At 51.0% G+C, this 14496-nt stretch overlaps 1 protein-coding gene and 1 long non-coding RNA gene across 3 annotated transcripts in view; one reads left to right on the top strand and one right to left on the bottom strand.

Moving 5' to 3' along the window:
* PLBD2 (phospholipase B domain containing 2) overlaps positions 1-9310 on the bottom strand; it is a 23115-nt gene extending 13805 nt beyond the window's left edge. Inside the window, exons 1-2 of one of the 2 annotated variants that reach the window (XM_034672502.1) lie at positions 8966-9310; positions 2653-2746 (exon numbers count right to left, since the gene is read on the bottom strand). In XM_034672502.1, coding sequence (XP_034528393.1) covers positions 2653-2746; positions 8966-9255 — 384 coding nt within the window. In that variant the 5' untranslated portion in view covers positions 9256-9310. The remainder of the gene's footprint in view (positions 1-2652; positions 2747-8965) is intronic. The other variant, XM_002925285.4, reaches the window with a different exon arrangement.
* Positions 8064-14487, top strand: LOC117804571. Its single transcript, XR_004629071.1, has 3 exons — positions 8064-8198; positions 10202-10367; positions 14129-14487. It is a non-coding gene; the product is annotated as an uncharacterized LOC117804571 (long non-coding RNA).
* Positions 14488-14496: the final 9 nt, after the last annotated feature.

The following is a 14496-nucleotide window of genomic DNA, read 5'->3' as shown; positions in this document are numbered from 1 at the left end:
CCTCCGCACCTTTGCTCACGCTGGCCCTCCTCCCCACGAGGCCCTGCTCGTGTCCCGTCAGGCCCTAGACTGTGCCTCCTCTGTTACTGGAGACCCCAAGCCATGGATGTATTCGTCAGTCAACAAACTACATTCGCGCCCTACTGCATCCTGCCCTAAGCCCCGAGGGCACGGCAGGGAACTCACAACTGACATGTGTGCAAGTGAATGCCAGGCCAGTTCAACCAGCCCTCGAGGGGCCTTCCACACCTCCCAGCCTGGTGTCACACGAACAAGCTCAGGCTGGCCTGCTGGCAGGTTCGAGACCACGTCGACCCCATCGGCCCCATCGGCCCCATCACCCCGGCTGACAGACAGTCAACCCCCAGACGCGTGAAGGAGACCATTCAAAGCCACCCAGCTGCCCCCGCTGCCCTGCCAGCTGACTGGGGAAGCATGGGTGAGCCCGGCCAAGGTCAGCCAGGCCTGGCCTGGAATGCCAAATCCACCCAGCTGGCATTCCAGCAGGGGGAGGCACGTCCCCTATCTTGTGGCGCTATGGGGACGTGGTCTGTTGCCTGGAGCTCACATGAATGGCACTCTGTATGAATGGACCCACGCAAACATCACGGCAACTCTGGAAGGAAAGTGCCACCCTCACCACCCCCGCTTTCAAGCTGAAGACACCAAGGCACGGGCAGGTGACTAACTTAGCCAGAGTCCTCTAGGCAATCAAAGAGTCAAGATTTGAACCCTGGAAAGGTGTGGATTTGTAACTTCCCAAACCACGGACCTCATGGGGCCAAGGCTGGCGGGTTAACTTCCAGCCATACCCCTCGCCACACTGGAAATATTCCCAAGACACACAGGGCAGTGAGGGGATTGTGGTAGCACCCGGTACCCAAAGATTGATCGCTCAGGGACCCCTGCTCCATTGCCATCTCCCTGAAACACATCCAAATTCTCCTCTGCCCTCGAGACCTCAAAATGATGCCACTTCCTCCATGCAGCTTTCCAATACTTCCAGAAGCATTTTCCTAGTGCCTGTCCTATACCAGGTTCTGGCCTGGGTGCGGGGGACACACTGGGGACAGGACACAATCACCACTCACGAGACACTCCCGGGCCAGTGGGGGAGGTGGCAGAGCAAAACGCTTAGAAACAGAGACTCTGGTTGGACAGAGCTGGGTTTGAATCCTGGCTCCTCTGCTGACTGGCTGTGTGACCCCGGGTAAGTGAGTTCACCTCTCTGAGCCTCAGTGGGGCGGTCATGCTTCCCTCGGTGGGGCGGGGAGGCTGGTGTGCAGGCTGAGGGAGAGAATGTGGGCCAGGCTCCTGGCACGAGCCTGGCACATGTGTCTGGGTTTCCTCACAGGAGAGCCCCTGGGGCCTGGCTTCAGTGTTACTGGCAGGCTAGGGGCCCCTCGAGAGAGGGACTCCTGCCTCATCACCGCCCCCCAAACAGCACCAGCCTGGCCCAGTGTCTGAGCAGCTCCCCAGACATCAAGGTCCCAAGCGGACGTCCAAAACGGCTGCCTGCTGTCAGAATGAGGAGCGTGAGTTTTAGAGGGGCGTCCGCTGTGTGCAGTCATCTTTCCCCCTCAGCAGCCAGCATCCGGGAGGCGTCCATGTTGCTGATTCCTTCCCGAAGCTCTATCATAAGGCACTCAGCGGCCCTAGGGCACGTGCGGGCTCAAGGCTACCACTGCCAAATGACTCTCCCAAGTGCGTGTCACACCACCACCCACGCCGCGGGAGACGGGCTGTCACCGTGAAGTCTCACCCACTTCTGATATGGGCCGCCTTCTGAGATTGATGCTAGCACTTTCCTAAAGCCCCAAATCAAGTAGAGCAAACCGGAATGTTGTCTGAGGATTCAGCACGTGTCATAGAACTAGTTTAACAAAAGTAAGAGAGTGGAAATGACTCAAGTGTCCATCCACAGATGCGTGGATAAATAAAATGTGGTCCGTCCACACAAGACAGTATTATTTGGCCACAAAAAGGAGTGAAGGACTGACACAGTCTAGAACAGGGATGAATCTTGAAAACAGGATGCTGAGGAAAAGAAGGTGGACACATGAAATGTCAAGAATCGGCAAACCCATGGAGACAGAGGGTAGATTCATGGTTGCCAGGGGCCGCGGCGAGGGAGAGAAGGGAGGGATGGGTATGGTGTTTCTTTCTGGGGTGATGAGAATGTTCTGGAATTGGGTAGTGGTGATGGTTGCACAACGCTGCGAATGTACTAAAAACCACTGGATTGTACATTTTAAAATAGTGAGTTTTAAGGTATGTGAATTAAATCTCAATATAAATGAACGAACGAATGAACGGAAGTCACATTCAGGGTGACGGTGCCTCTGGGGGCAGGGTCGGGAAGGGGGCCTCAGAGGGCTCAGTGACACTGGACGTTTTAGTCCGGATGTTCGTTTTCTTGCTGAGCTTCGTGCCCTGGGACATGCTCTACATCCTTCACATGCATCAAATAGTACGTGGCCTCAGGTTCTAAAGAATGCACATGAACTCCTGCTGCCCAATTACACGAGGGCTGGGGGTGGAGCAGGGAGCCCACCCTGCACGCACCTTCCCTCAGAACGCTTCCAAGCTCCCTGGGCCGCACGCTGGGTGGGTGGGAGGCGGGAGCCCCAGGTTCCCCCGTCTGCCCCTTACCTCCTCCGACACAGAGGCCTCCACCACGCCCGCGGCGTAGGCCTGCAGGCTGTCATTGTAGCGGCCGTTCGTGCGCAGCTCCAGAAAGGCCCACCTAGACGGGGAGGAGAGCGACGCCTGGTCAGCACGGGGGCACATGCAGAGCCAGCCCTGGGCTGGGCACGTGGCCATCTCCAAGAGTTAAACCACAGAAGACATACTGAGGAACTGTCATTCACGTGAATGGCCGTCCGTCTGTCTGTGTGCACTCGTCAGGCCAAATCCCCCTCGAAGTGGAGTTGCAGGGTCACAGGGCACAGGTATTTTTAACTTTAATAAGCACTGACAAACAGCCGCCCCCCGAAAGCTGTACTAATCCACGTCCCGGCCCCCACCATCACACCAGCCAGTGTTAACTGAGGGCTTCCTCTGTGCCAGGTGACGTTCTAGTCACTTCTCGTCTACTAACTCATTCCACCCTCATGGCAATCCCACGATGCCCCAGGCAGGCACTGTTATTCCCCGTAGTACAGAAAAGGAAGAAATTAAGGCACAAAGATCCGTAACTGCTGTGAAAGCCTGGCTACTGCCCCTCCTCCCTATCTGTGCCCCCTGCAGTATGGCTCTGCGATCCCTCCTACCCATGGCCAAGTCCTTCCCCAGCCCCATTGAGTGGGGTTCAGTCATATGACTTGTTCTGGCCAATGGAATACGGATGGGAAGGAGCGTATACCAGGTGTAAGATTAGCCTTTGAGAGGCCTCCTTTGTTTCCACGCACCCTCCTATGCCTTTGCCACTGCCGGGAGAACATGCCCCGGCCAGCCCGCTGCTCTCAGAAGCAGGAGAGAAACATGGAGCAGGCCAGCTCTGCAGACCCATGGCATGAGCCAAGCTGCCCTGGCTGCCCCCTGGATCCATGAAGACAAGTGGCTATTTCTGAAGCCGGTGGCTTTGGCAGGTGGTTCGTTACACAGCACTGTTGCCCAACACTAGCTGTTACATCTGCCAACGGTTATAGAGCAGGCAAAGGGCAGAGCCGGGATTCAATTCCAGGCAGACTGGCTCCCACTCCTGGGAAGCAGCACTTCCCCAACTCTGACGGGCATCCATGGCACTTGAAGACCCGGTCCAGAGGCAGATTCTGATCAGGAGGTCTGGGGCAGGGCCCGAGACCCTGTATCTCTACCTAGCGCCTGGGTGAGGCCAGTGCTACCAGCCCACAACCACGCTGGGCTGGAGACTACTTTGCCACGACGGACACTGTCCGCCCACTCCCTGGCTTGACGTGACTTCTAGCAATCGTTCTCATCTTTGCCAAGGCAATGGTTGAAAAATGCAATCGTGTTGTTCTAATTATAATCCTTGAATGAGTTCAACTATACTTGTTTTAATTTTTTTAATTTAATTAATGTATTTACTCATTTTTAAAGTAGGCTCCACACCCAGTGTGGGGCTTGAACTCATGACCCTGAGAGTTAGACCTGAGTTGAGATCAAGAGTCTGATGCTTACCCAACTGAGCCACCCAGGTGTCCCTACACTGTATGTTTTTAAATTTTTATTGGTCATTTACAGTTCTCTGGTTCAAGTGCTTTACTCACTTTCTGCCACTGTGTTTATCTTTTCATATTGATTTGTGACGTTCTCTATGTACACATAGCCCTTTGCTTGTCACTAATATTGAAAATATGTTTGTATTTTAATTGATTGAATTGATTTTTTGCTTTTGCTTTTGCCAGATAGAGGTTTTCGGGTTTTTTGCACAGGCAAATCTATCCATCTTTTCCTTTATGGTTCTGCATTTCACCCTTGCTCCTAGGACACAAAACTATTTGCCCACGTGGCTTCTGTAACTCGGGGACAAACATCTGTTAAGGCAATTTCCACGAAGAAAATAAGGGGCACCAGGAAGACGCTAATGAGACCGGGAAGAGGCTCTGAAACAAGGCAGAGCCAGGCTCCGCCAGGACGGTCTCATGGGGAGGTGGCCAACACGCCACCTGAGAGCTCCAGGGCAAGAACAGCTGTGGCCTAGACTCTGGAGAGGAAAAGACGATCAAAACACGCTCACCTGATACTTGTGGCAAGCAAGCCATTTTGAAAGCCTAGCAGGTGCCAGATGCCGAGGGTGCGCAAAAGTGAATGACATTCAGGTCTGGCCATCCCAAGGCTAATGCGGGGGTGACGGGTGGCATGTAAGCAGGTAATGACGTAACAGGGCAACCGCTCTGATGAGAAAGGGGTGCCATGTGCTGACAAGATGTCAGAGACAACATTTAAAAAAAAGATCAGAGAAGGATGAACGGTAGACTCAGGATAACCCTGTGTGTGAAGGCATTTTACACAAGCACGCATGCACACACGCATACCTATGCTTACGCATACGCATGCACACTTAGGCCTATTTATGCATAGAAAGTTCTGGAAGAAAGAGCTAACAGTGGTTATATATGGGGGGACTTACCTCATACATCCTGTCTGACTTTTCAAAACTACTGGGATTTTTTTTTTACCACAAAAAGTTAATTATTTGTCTAACAATCACCACCCACCCCCATCTCCTTGTATGCTGCCTTGTTCCAAAGGGCAAGTGGGGTGATTCCATTTAGATGGGTTTTATTCACTTTGCCTGAGTCCTCAGAAAACCCAGATGGATGGGTTTCCACTTATCTTTCCAGAACACTCTGGGTGGGGGACATTCCCATCCAAGCCACCAGACTTCAGTGCTGGGGCCCCTGAGGCTGATCTCTGAGGATCCCTGCGTTGCCTCAGTCCTTAAGCGTAATCGAATGATTCCTCACCACCACCACCCCCCCCCACAAGGTTCTCACCATTCTCGCCACAGAGATGAGGACAAGCCTAGATCTCTCTGACAGTGAACCTGGAACCCTGCTCCATACTACATTTCCTGGTCCTTCCAGCCTCGGCTCCCCCATCTGTAAAATGGGGACGCCTGAACTTGGGCAAACGGCCTCTAGATTCCCTCACCGCTGTGCAGACTGACAACTTTGCGAAACTCCATCCCTATCCCTGGTCAAAAAAAAACCACCAACAAGCATTTCTAAAGTTACATGTTCCCATTAGACTGTTCTTTATTAAAGAACACATCCTTCCGGCTTACTTGGTTCTAAAATAGCTGATCTTTTATGAGATAACATTGACAGAGGTCAATAAATGCTGTTCTGTTTTGTTTTTAATGTACTCACTTGACAAAAATAAAAGGTTGGCAGCACTGATTTGTTTCTCCAATCTTCTTTTTCTTTCTTTTTTTTAATCTGGAGAGTCTATGGGCCGCACTGTGATTTTATGTCAGGGTGCCTAATGCCTGATGACTCCAGGGTCTCAAGAGGCCACATTTGAGAAAAACCAGACCACTGCTGTGTGCTGAGCAGGGGGTCACACACCTGCCCCGGTCACCACGCCCTGCTCCAGGGTACGGTGCACCACGGACCCCCCACCTGCCTTACGTGTGGCTACCACTCCTTCCTCACTCTTTTTTTTTTTTTTTAAAGATTTTATTTATTTATTTGACAGAGACAGCCAGCGAGAGACAGAATACGAGCAGGGGGAGTGGGAGAGGAAGAAGCAGGTTCACAGAAGAGGAGCCTGACGTGGGGCTCGATCCCGTAACGCCGGGATCACGCCCTGAGCCGAAGGCAGACGCCCAACGACTGCACTACCCAGGCGCCCCCCTTCCTCATTCTTGATGGGATACGCTCACCTTTTCTGACTTCCAGGGGCAGCGGGACGGTATTTACCCATTTTATTGGGCTGGGTTGCTGCTCATTAGTTGGTGGATTTGAGTGGGTTCCCTGCTTCTTTAGGGTAATTCCCTCTAATTGGTACCCACTTCCTTTCCCAACTCCACGGTGACTCATGATGTGTGTCGGGCAGCTGGCTGGGGAGTCAGGGAAGGAGGGAAAGGTAGGGCTGGAGGGGTGCAGCCTCCCCAGCAACAAAGCCGGAACCGCACTGGCGCAGGCTCTGGCTCCTGGGGCACCTGTGATGCCCAAGCACCAAACCCTAAATGTCTCGGGCTTCGTGGGGAGTATCGGTCCAAGGTCAGACACAGCACAAATGAGAGGACAGACTATGGGGGGAAAGAGGACATGGAATCCTGACAATCACAGGATCCCCCCCGGTGAATTCTGGGGGAGAGAAGGAGGAGAGATCCCAACTCCAGGTAAACGGAAGAGTCAAATCCTTGGCCTCCACCCTTTGAAAAAATGAGACAGTCACCCACAGTTCAGAGGATCTGCTGATCGGGGGCCAGGAAACCTCAGAGTTTCCTGAGTTCTAAGAGGTCGATCTTAAGGGCCTCAGTTTCCCTGCTTCCAATATGGGGGCTTCCTTTTTTTAAAAATATTTTATTTATTTATTTGGGAGAGAGCAAGAGAGAGAGAGAGAGAGCATAAGCAGAGGGGAGGGACAGAGGGAGAGGCAGACTCCCCACTGAGCAGGCCCGATGTGGGACTCAATCCCAGAACCCTGGGGTCATGACCTGAGCCGAAGGCAGACACTTAACCGACTGAGCCACCCAGGCGCCCCCAAATAGGGGGTTCTGATACAGTTCTCCCTACAGCACAGCACCCAGTGCTGAATGGGTCAACTGGACAGAAAGGATGCTGGAAAGGGGACATGAGAATGAGAAGTGATGAAGAGACCTGGGCTCTCACCTCAGGCCTCAGTTTCCCTAACTGTAAAATGGGGGCAGAGGACACCTGCTCCTTTCTCTTACACTCATTTCTTCCTTCAGTAAACAAACAGAGATGCGTTCTGTGATCCCACTGAATTTCCCTTCAAGCCTCACCTTTAGGGGAGGAAACGGGTTCAGAAAGGTGAAGTGATTTGCCCAAGGTCACACAGTGAAGGAGCTGGGCCACAAAGAGGTTTTCCATCCAGCACAATCATCAAGGAAGCCCTCTCTACACTTCTGTTTTCCATAATTCAGAGCAACGCAGCCCAGTGGGACCAGGCCCCCTCCCCATGCTGGGCCTCCCCTCTGTGCCTCCTTCCTAGCTAGCTGGCATGGAGGCAGAGATGCGTCATGCCCTCTTGGCTTTCCTAAGCAGGGCCAAAAACATGTGTGAGTCAGCAGAGAATGGGTCACCAGATTTCAGAGCCACGGAGCTCTAGTTCCTTCTATGGACAATAACTAGCCCACCCTGTGGCCTCCTCTCCCTGGGAGCCTGCCCAGATTAGCCCCACCCAGCTCCTGTGCCTGCAGCAAATCCCCTCCTCACAATCTCTATTTGATACCTTCCCAAGTACCATAAATCATCAAAATGGGGGTGTCCTCAGTATCCTGTATCTCCCCAGGACCTGCAGGAATTAATGCACGCCAGCAAAATGGATAGGAGCAGTGGGAAGGTGGAAGGGGGGGAATTAGGGTTCACTAAGAACCCTAGCATAGCCTTAATCCAGGGCCTGAGCCCTGCTGACAAGGCTTTAAGGCAGCTTTTCCCCACTCCCACTGACTCGGGTTACCGTTCTGGCACTCTCTGTCTCCCCCACTGAATGGAGACCTGCCTTGCTCAGCTCTGTGTCCTCAAGGCCAAGTACATCAGGTGAGTGAATGAATGAATGGGACAAGCCCTGGTACAGGGCCTGAGAAGGGTACCACCCAACCTCCCAGCCGGAGCACATCCTCAAAATGTGAGCCACAGACAAGGAAATGGGAGCCCAGACAGGCAGGAAGAGTCACAACAGCTGATCATGACTACCAAGGATGGAGCACTTGGCTCTGTACCAACTATCTGGCCAAGCAACTTTCCCCTGGACCAGGCGGGAGGAGAGAAAGAAGGAGCAGAGCCCAAGCAAAATACTATCTGGGTCTACATGAATTTAGGGATCCTGGGTTTTCCCACTGGCCTAGAAGCCAGGCTCAGTCCTGCTGCCCTGGTTCTGAAACAGAGGCAGGAGGCTGGCACCCATGGGGTAAGCCACAATCAAGAAAGTGAGAGTTTCTCTCTTGAACAGCTATCACCAGCCTTCTGACACAAGGCGAGGTGGGGATGGGGGGGGGGGCGGTGCTGCTCCGCAGACCTGATCCAGATGGAGGCATTGGGGCCTGGGTGGCAGGGATCTGGTCTCTAAGTGTAACAGAGGTACTGTCACCCTTGGCTGAAGGCGAGGGACTGGTCCCCATGAGCTGAGGGATGTTGCATTAGCCCCCACCCAACCAGGGACCTGGTCCAGATGGTGTGCTGCAGCCTCAGAGGCGGGGAAGCTGACCCCAGGGAGCCAGGGGCACTGCCCTAGGGGGAGCCGCGGCCCGGAGCCCGTGCAAGCCCCTCCCCCGGCCGGTCCCGCGCGAGGTCGGGCCAACCCTTACCCGGTCTCGCGGATGGCGTTAGTGAGGTTGGCCCAAGCCACGGCCTCCGGATGGCGGCCATCCACCAGGCGAAGCTGGCCAGTCTCGGCGTCCAGGAGCACCGAGCGGCTGCGGGAGTCGGGAGGGACCGGCCCATTGGGCCCCCACCGGCGTCCCGAGATCGGGATCGCGCCTGTCAGGCCGCTCAGGAACAGCCCGACCAGCAGGGCCAGCACCAGGGCCAGCGCCAGCGCCCGCGTCAGCGCCCGGGCCAGGCGGCCGCCCGGGGAGCCGTACATCGGGGCCGCCATGACGGCGCGGAGCGGGACGCCGCAGCCCGGCTCACGTGACTTTACTCGGCTGCGGAGGGCGGGGCCGGCGTGGACGGGGGAGTCGGCGAGGCGAGGCGGGGGCGGGGCTTGGGCGAGTCCTTCCGGGGTGGGCGGGGCCCATCTTAAAGGCCCACGCCCCACCCCACCGGTGCCTCCTTTCACCTACACAAACTGCTTAACACACTTTACCCACAGCTGTTTATTTTTCAAATTGTCAAACCTTGAGAAAAGTTGCAACCGTGGTAAATACCCATGTGCCTGCCATCAGTTGCTAATATTTTGGTATATTTACTTAATTGATCCAGGATCCACTCCTCACACCATACACAAATAGAAACTCCTGAAAGATGAGCATCCATATGTAAAAAATAAAACTGCAAATATAGAAGAAAATAAGGGGGAATTCCTCTATAAGTTGTGTGTGGAAAAAGGCCTTCTAACTTTGACTTAAATTCAGATGTAGTAAAAGATTAATACGTTGACTATATAAAATTTTCTGTAAATTTTGCATGTGGAAAACACCATAAGCAAAGTCAAAAAATAACTGACAAACCAGTAAAAAATATTTACAGCATATATCATAGGTAAAAAGCTAATATCATTAATATATGAGGAACTCTTTAAATTTGGGGGGGGGCGGAAATGTGAAAACCAGACAGAAAAATGGACAAAAAATATGAACAAACAATTCATGGAAAAAAAGATCTAAAAATGATCCTTAAACTTACGGGAAATGCTCACTTTGTTGGCCATAAGAGAAATGCAAATTATAGCTACATTGGGAATAAAATTTCATAGAAATATACACCAGAAGTTTTGAAAGCATGTGGAAACTAGTGGGATTGGAATAAGGTCTATAATTTAGTAAAAAGTGAGGTGTTAATGTCAATTTCCTGATTTGGATCATTATATTTTGGTTATGTAGGCTGTTATCTTTGGGAGAAGCTGGATGAAGACTGCACAGAAACTGTACCACTTTTCGAAAAACTTGAAAAAAAATGACTTCTCACCCATCAGATTAGAAAAACTTAAGAAGCTTGACAACATACTCTCTTGATGACCCTGGGGAAATGGACACACATACATGGCTGGTAGGTGCATGAAATGAAGGGGAAATAGGTAGTGTCTCAAAAAGCTTCGCATGCATTTACCTTCTGATCCCGCAATTCCAGCTAAATATTTACGTTTAAGTTTGTTCACAGCAGCATTGTTTGTAATTTTAAATGCTGGAAACACCCTAATGCTTATATGTAAGAGAGTCATTGAGTAACTAGATCAGCCCCACGATGGAGCACTGCACAGCTGTTAAAAAAAGAGAATAGGGAAGTTTTCTATAAACTGGATTGGAGTGATTACTAAGTCATAGTGTTCATTGTAAAAAGCAAAGTGTAAAAAAGTGTATGTAGTATGCTATCTTTTGTAAGAAAGAAGGGGAGATAAAATGTTCTTGAATCTTCTAATTTTTGCAAGGAAATACAGGTGGGACAAACCCCAAACTACTGAAATTAGTTCCCCAAGGAGGTGGGTGAGAAAGGAGTAGAAGGGTTAGGAGAGAGAATGACATGTCTATCAGGATATCTTTTTGTAGTTTCCTTAAAAAAAAAAAATTCCAGTATCATCAACATACAGTGTTCTCTCTCTGTACAGTTTTGACTTTTGGAAATGTGTTGATATTTTGCATAGTTAAAAAACATTCAGGGGCGCCTGGGTAGCGCAGTTGTCNTCCTTAAAAAAAAAAAATTCCAGTATCATCAACATACAGTGTTCTCTCTCTGTACAGTTTTGACTTTTGGAAATGTGTTGATATTTTGCATAGTTAAAAAACATTCAAGTCAACAGTATGGGGAAAATCCATAAAAAGGAATGCAAGCAGAGACAAAGTTGATTTATTTCAAATACGNCCCTGCTGTGTTCCCTCTCTCGCTGGCTATCTCTCTGTCAAATAAATAAATAAAATATTTTTTAAAAAAATTCAAATCAACAGTATGGGGAAAATCCATAAAAAGGAATGCAAGCAGAGACAAAGTTGATTTATTTCAAATACGTCACAGAACCACACTGCAGGAATTTTAAACTCCATCTCATGAGTTTGTTTTTCCAAAGTGGTATTCTGAAACGATCCTCTGTGTAGTGTGAGGTTGAGCAAAGGAATAAACGTAATTCTGATTTGGGATCCAGGTTTGTCACTGAGAGACATACAGATACTGGAAAGCTAGAAGTCTCGGAAGGTCATTGTGGCAGTGGGCTGAATTGGAAGTATCAGCATGAACTCATGGTTTTTCAGATTTAGACTGAGAAATCTACATACACATCCCCCTGCCCTGTCCAATTTAGAAGCCCCAGGGGCAATGACACCCCAGCAATAAGGAGCACACCTCGTGCCCAGATCCACCAAAGTGAGTCGGGACTCCATGGAGAAAAACTAACTTCAGGGCTGAGCCAGGGAATGTACAGGATGAGCCTGGGACATCTTGCGCGCGAAACCACGGAGCTACTCAGAGGACAGAGCTATGTCCAAAGGGCAGGAGCCTGCATGCAAAGGCTCCCAGTGGTTAAAACCGGGACACTTTGAGATAATAATAGTGACTGAATTAAATAAAACCCATGAGGCCGAGCTAAGAACACTGGCACCTTGACCTTGGACTTCCCAGCTTTCTGAACCACGAGTAATAAACGTGTGTTGGATAAGCCATGCGGTGCTTTGATATGGCAGCCCGAGTAGACTAATACACTGAATCGTATGGTAATTCTATGTTCAGTATTTTGAAGAACCGCCAAATCATTTTCCCAAGCAGTGGCACTATTTTACGTTCTCCCCGCTGCACGAGGGTCCATTTTCTCCACATCCTCTCCAACACTTGTTATTATCTGTCTTTCTAAGCCATAGCCATCCTTCGGGGTGTGAAGTAATATCTCACAGTGTTGATTCCCACTTCCCTAATGACAAACAATATGCATCCAGGCCCTTTGTATGTCTATTCGGAGAAACGTCAATCAGAACCCTTGCCTAGTTTTTAATGCATTATTTTGCCTTTTTATTATTGAGTTGTAGCAGTTTTGTACAGATGCTAAGTACAAGTCCCTTATCAGATAAAAGATTTGCAAAACTTTTCTCCACAGGGGAGTTTGGAGCAGAGTAAGGCATGAACTGATTTAGTATTTTGACAAGCTTCCTTTGTTTTGATTGGACAGGGAGGCGGTTTGAAAGGGTAGGTTGAAGGTAGGTGGTGGACGGTGAGCTTTGGGAACATGGGGAGCCCCAGATGGTATTTGAGCTGGGGAGTGAAGATGGTGAGGAAGGCAGGGGTTGGGGGAGATTAGCCAGGAGGTGGTAAGTGGTTACAGTCCTGATGTGGGAAGCAGGCTGCTCTGAGACTTCCTGGCCTTGGAAGAACAGAAAGGAGGCCAGTGAAGGAGGGGAGAATGTGGCACGTGATCATGGGATGGTCCTTGATTTGCCCCAAAATGACTTTCTAAAGCTTCCAGGGTGACCTTCCCGTACTCTGCCTACCCTTGGTGAGTTGGACCCAAGGGGGCACTCCAACTCTCTTCCCATCCCTGGAAAGGAAGGAATCACTCCCTTGGCACTGTTATCTGTCCTCACTATCATGTGTTAATCATAACCAGTGAACCCTTTCTGTTACTGAATCCTCACAGCTACCCGAGAAGCCCCCACTATTACTATTCCTATTTGGCAGATGGGGAAACCGAGACTCTAGTAGGTTAAATGACTTGCTTAGGTCACGCAACTAGGAAATGTCAGAACAGGGATTTGAATTCAGCTCGGGGTGGGGGGCACTGTGGACGCTGCCCATTGTGCCCACCACCAGAGGGCGCACTCCACCAATTCCGACCCTTTCAGGTCTGATACCAACCATTTCCCGCCTCCCTCCAAATGGTGTTGCAGGGGCCCTGGCTAGAGACAGAAGGGGCCCTGTGTCTCCACTCCAACCCTCATTCGCTGGGCGGGGGTCCTTGGCTAAAGTGACATCACCATTCTGTGCCTCGACTTGGCCATCTCTAAAAAAGAGCTGAGAATGGAACCCACCTCGTAGGGCTACCAGGGTTCAATAAGAGCTGAAAGTTAGTGGCACTCATCACTGTTACTTCTCAGCACTGGTGCCTTCCTAGTATACTGTATTTGTCTGAGGCTACTCCACTGAGAATTCTGTCGTCCGCTTCCCCCTGGCATTTGGTCCAGGTGCCCACTGTGGCCTGACCAACTGGAAGCAAGGGCAATAGGATTCTCATTAGCCACAGTGTGCAGTCATGGTTAGAGCATGGAGTTGGGGATTCAGACAGACTTGGGTTCAAATTCCAGCTCTGTCATTTGCTGGCTGTGTGATCTTGGGAAAGTGACCTCACCTCTCTGAGCCCAGTGAAAAGGGGCTAATAATCATTTACACCATATAGGCTTGTGCAGAGGTTTGTGTGTCGTTCTGGGCACTACAGAAGCCTGGGAGTAATGGGACCCTCTCCCGTCCTGCCTCCTAATGCCACCTCCTTGTGCCCCCCAGAAGGGGCAGACCTCATGTCTCAGGATCCTGGCCTGTCCCCCACACCCTGGCCCCTATCCAGGTCCTCCCCTCATCACAGCCAGTTTCGACCTCCCCACCATCCAAGGCAGCTATCCATGCCAAGAAAGCAGGGCTCCCCAGCCAGAGAGGACACCGGTCAGGCTCCGGGATGCCCAGTCCATGTTAGGCAGGTCCCCTGCTGTGACAGCATTGTCCCAGTGCAGGGCCATTGAACCTCCCATGGATCATGTGACACACACACCTCCCCCTGTGGCCACCGCCAGTCACCTTTGGTGTGCTGCGTGTGACCACGGAGCAATTCTGTGTTCCTGCAGACTCCGCCCCTGATAACAACAGCCGACAGCCACCAGCTGAGCGCTTGGGAATCCCAAGCGTCTGATGTGCACTTACGCCTTCAATCTTTGCAGCAAGCCTAAGAGATCCAAGACCCCTGAGAAAACCAGCATCCCAGAGGAGAGGTAACTTCCCCCAGGGACTAACCCAAGTAAATCCTGAGTCTGGCTGATCCAAGACGTACTTCTTATCCACGCCATATCAGAGGTCCAAAAACGAGCAGTGCTCGCATGCGCAGAGTCTCACCAAAACTGATTGCGCAATGCCATTTTGTACTGGCAACAGTGGCAAGAGCCCCATGGAAAAATATTCAAAAGACGTGAGCCAGCAGTTCGTGAAAAGAAAATGC

This window comes from Ailuropoda melanoleuca, chromosome 12 (assembly GCF_002007445.2).
Source record: "Ailuropoda melanoleuca isolate Jingjing chromosome 12, ASM200744v2, whole genome shotgun sequence".
Classification (NCBI taxonomy): Eukaryota; Metazoa; Chordata; class Mammalia; order Carnivora; family Ursidae; genus Ailuropoda; species Ailuropoda melanoleuca.
The sequence above is the reverse complement of the archived record's forward strand: the minus strand, read 5'-3'. Positions and strand labels throughout refer to the sequence as shown.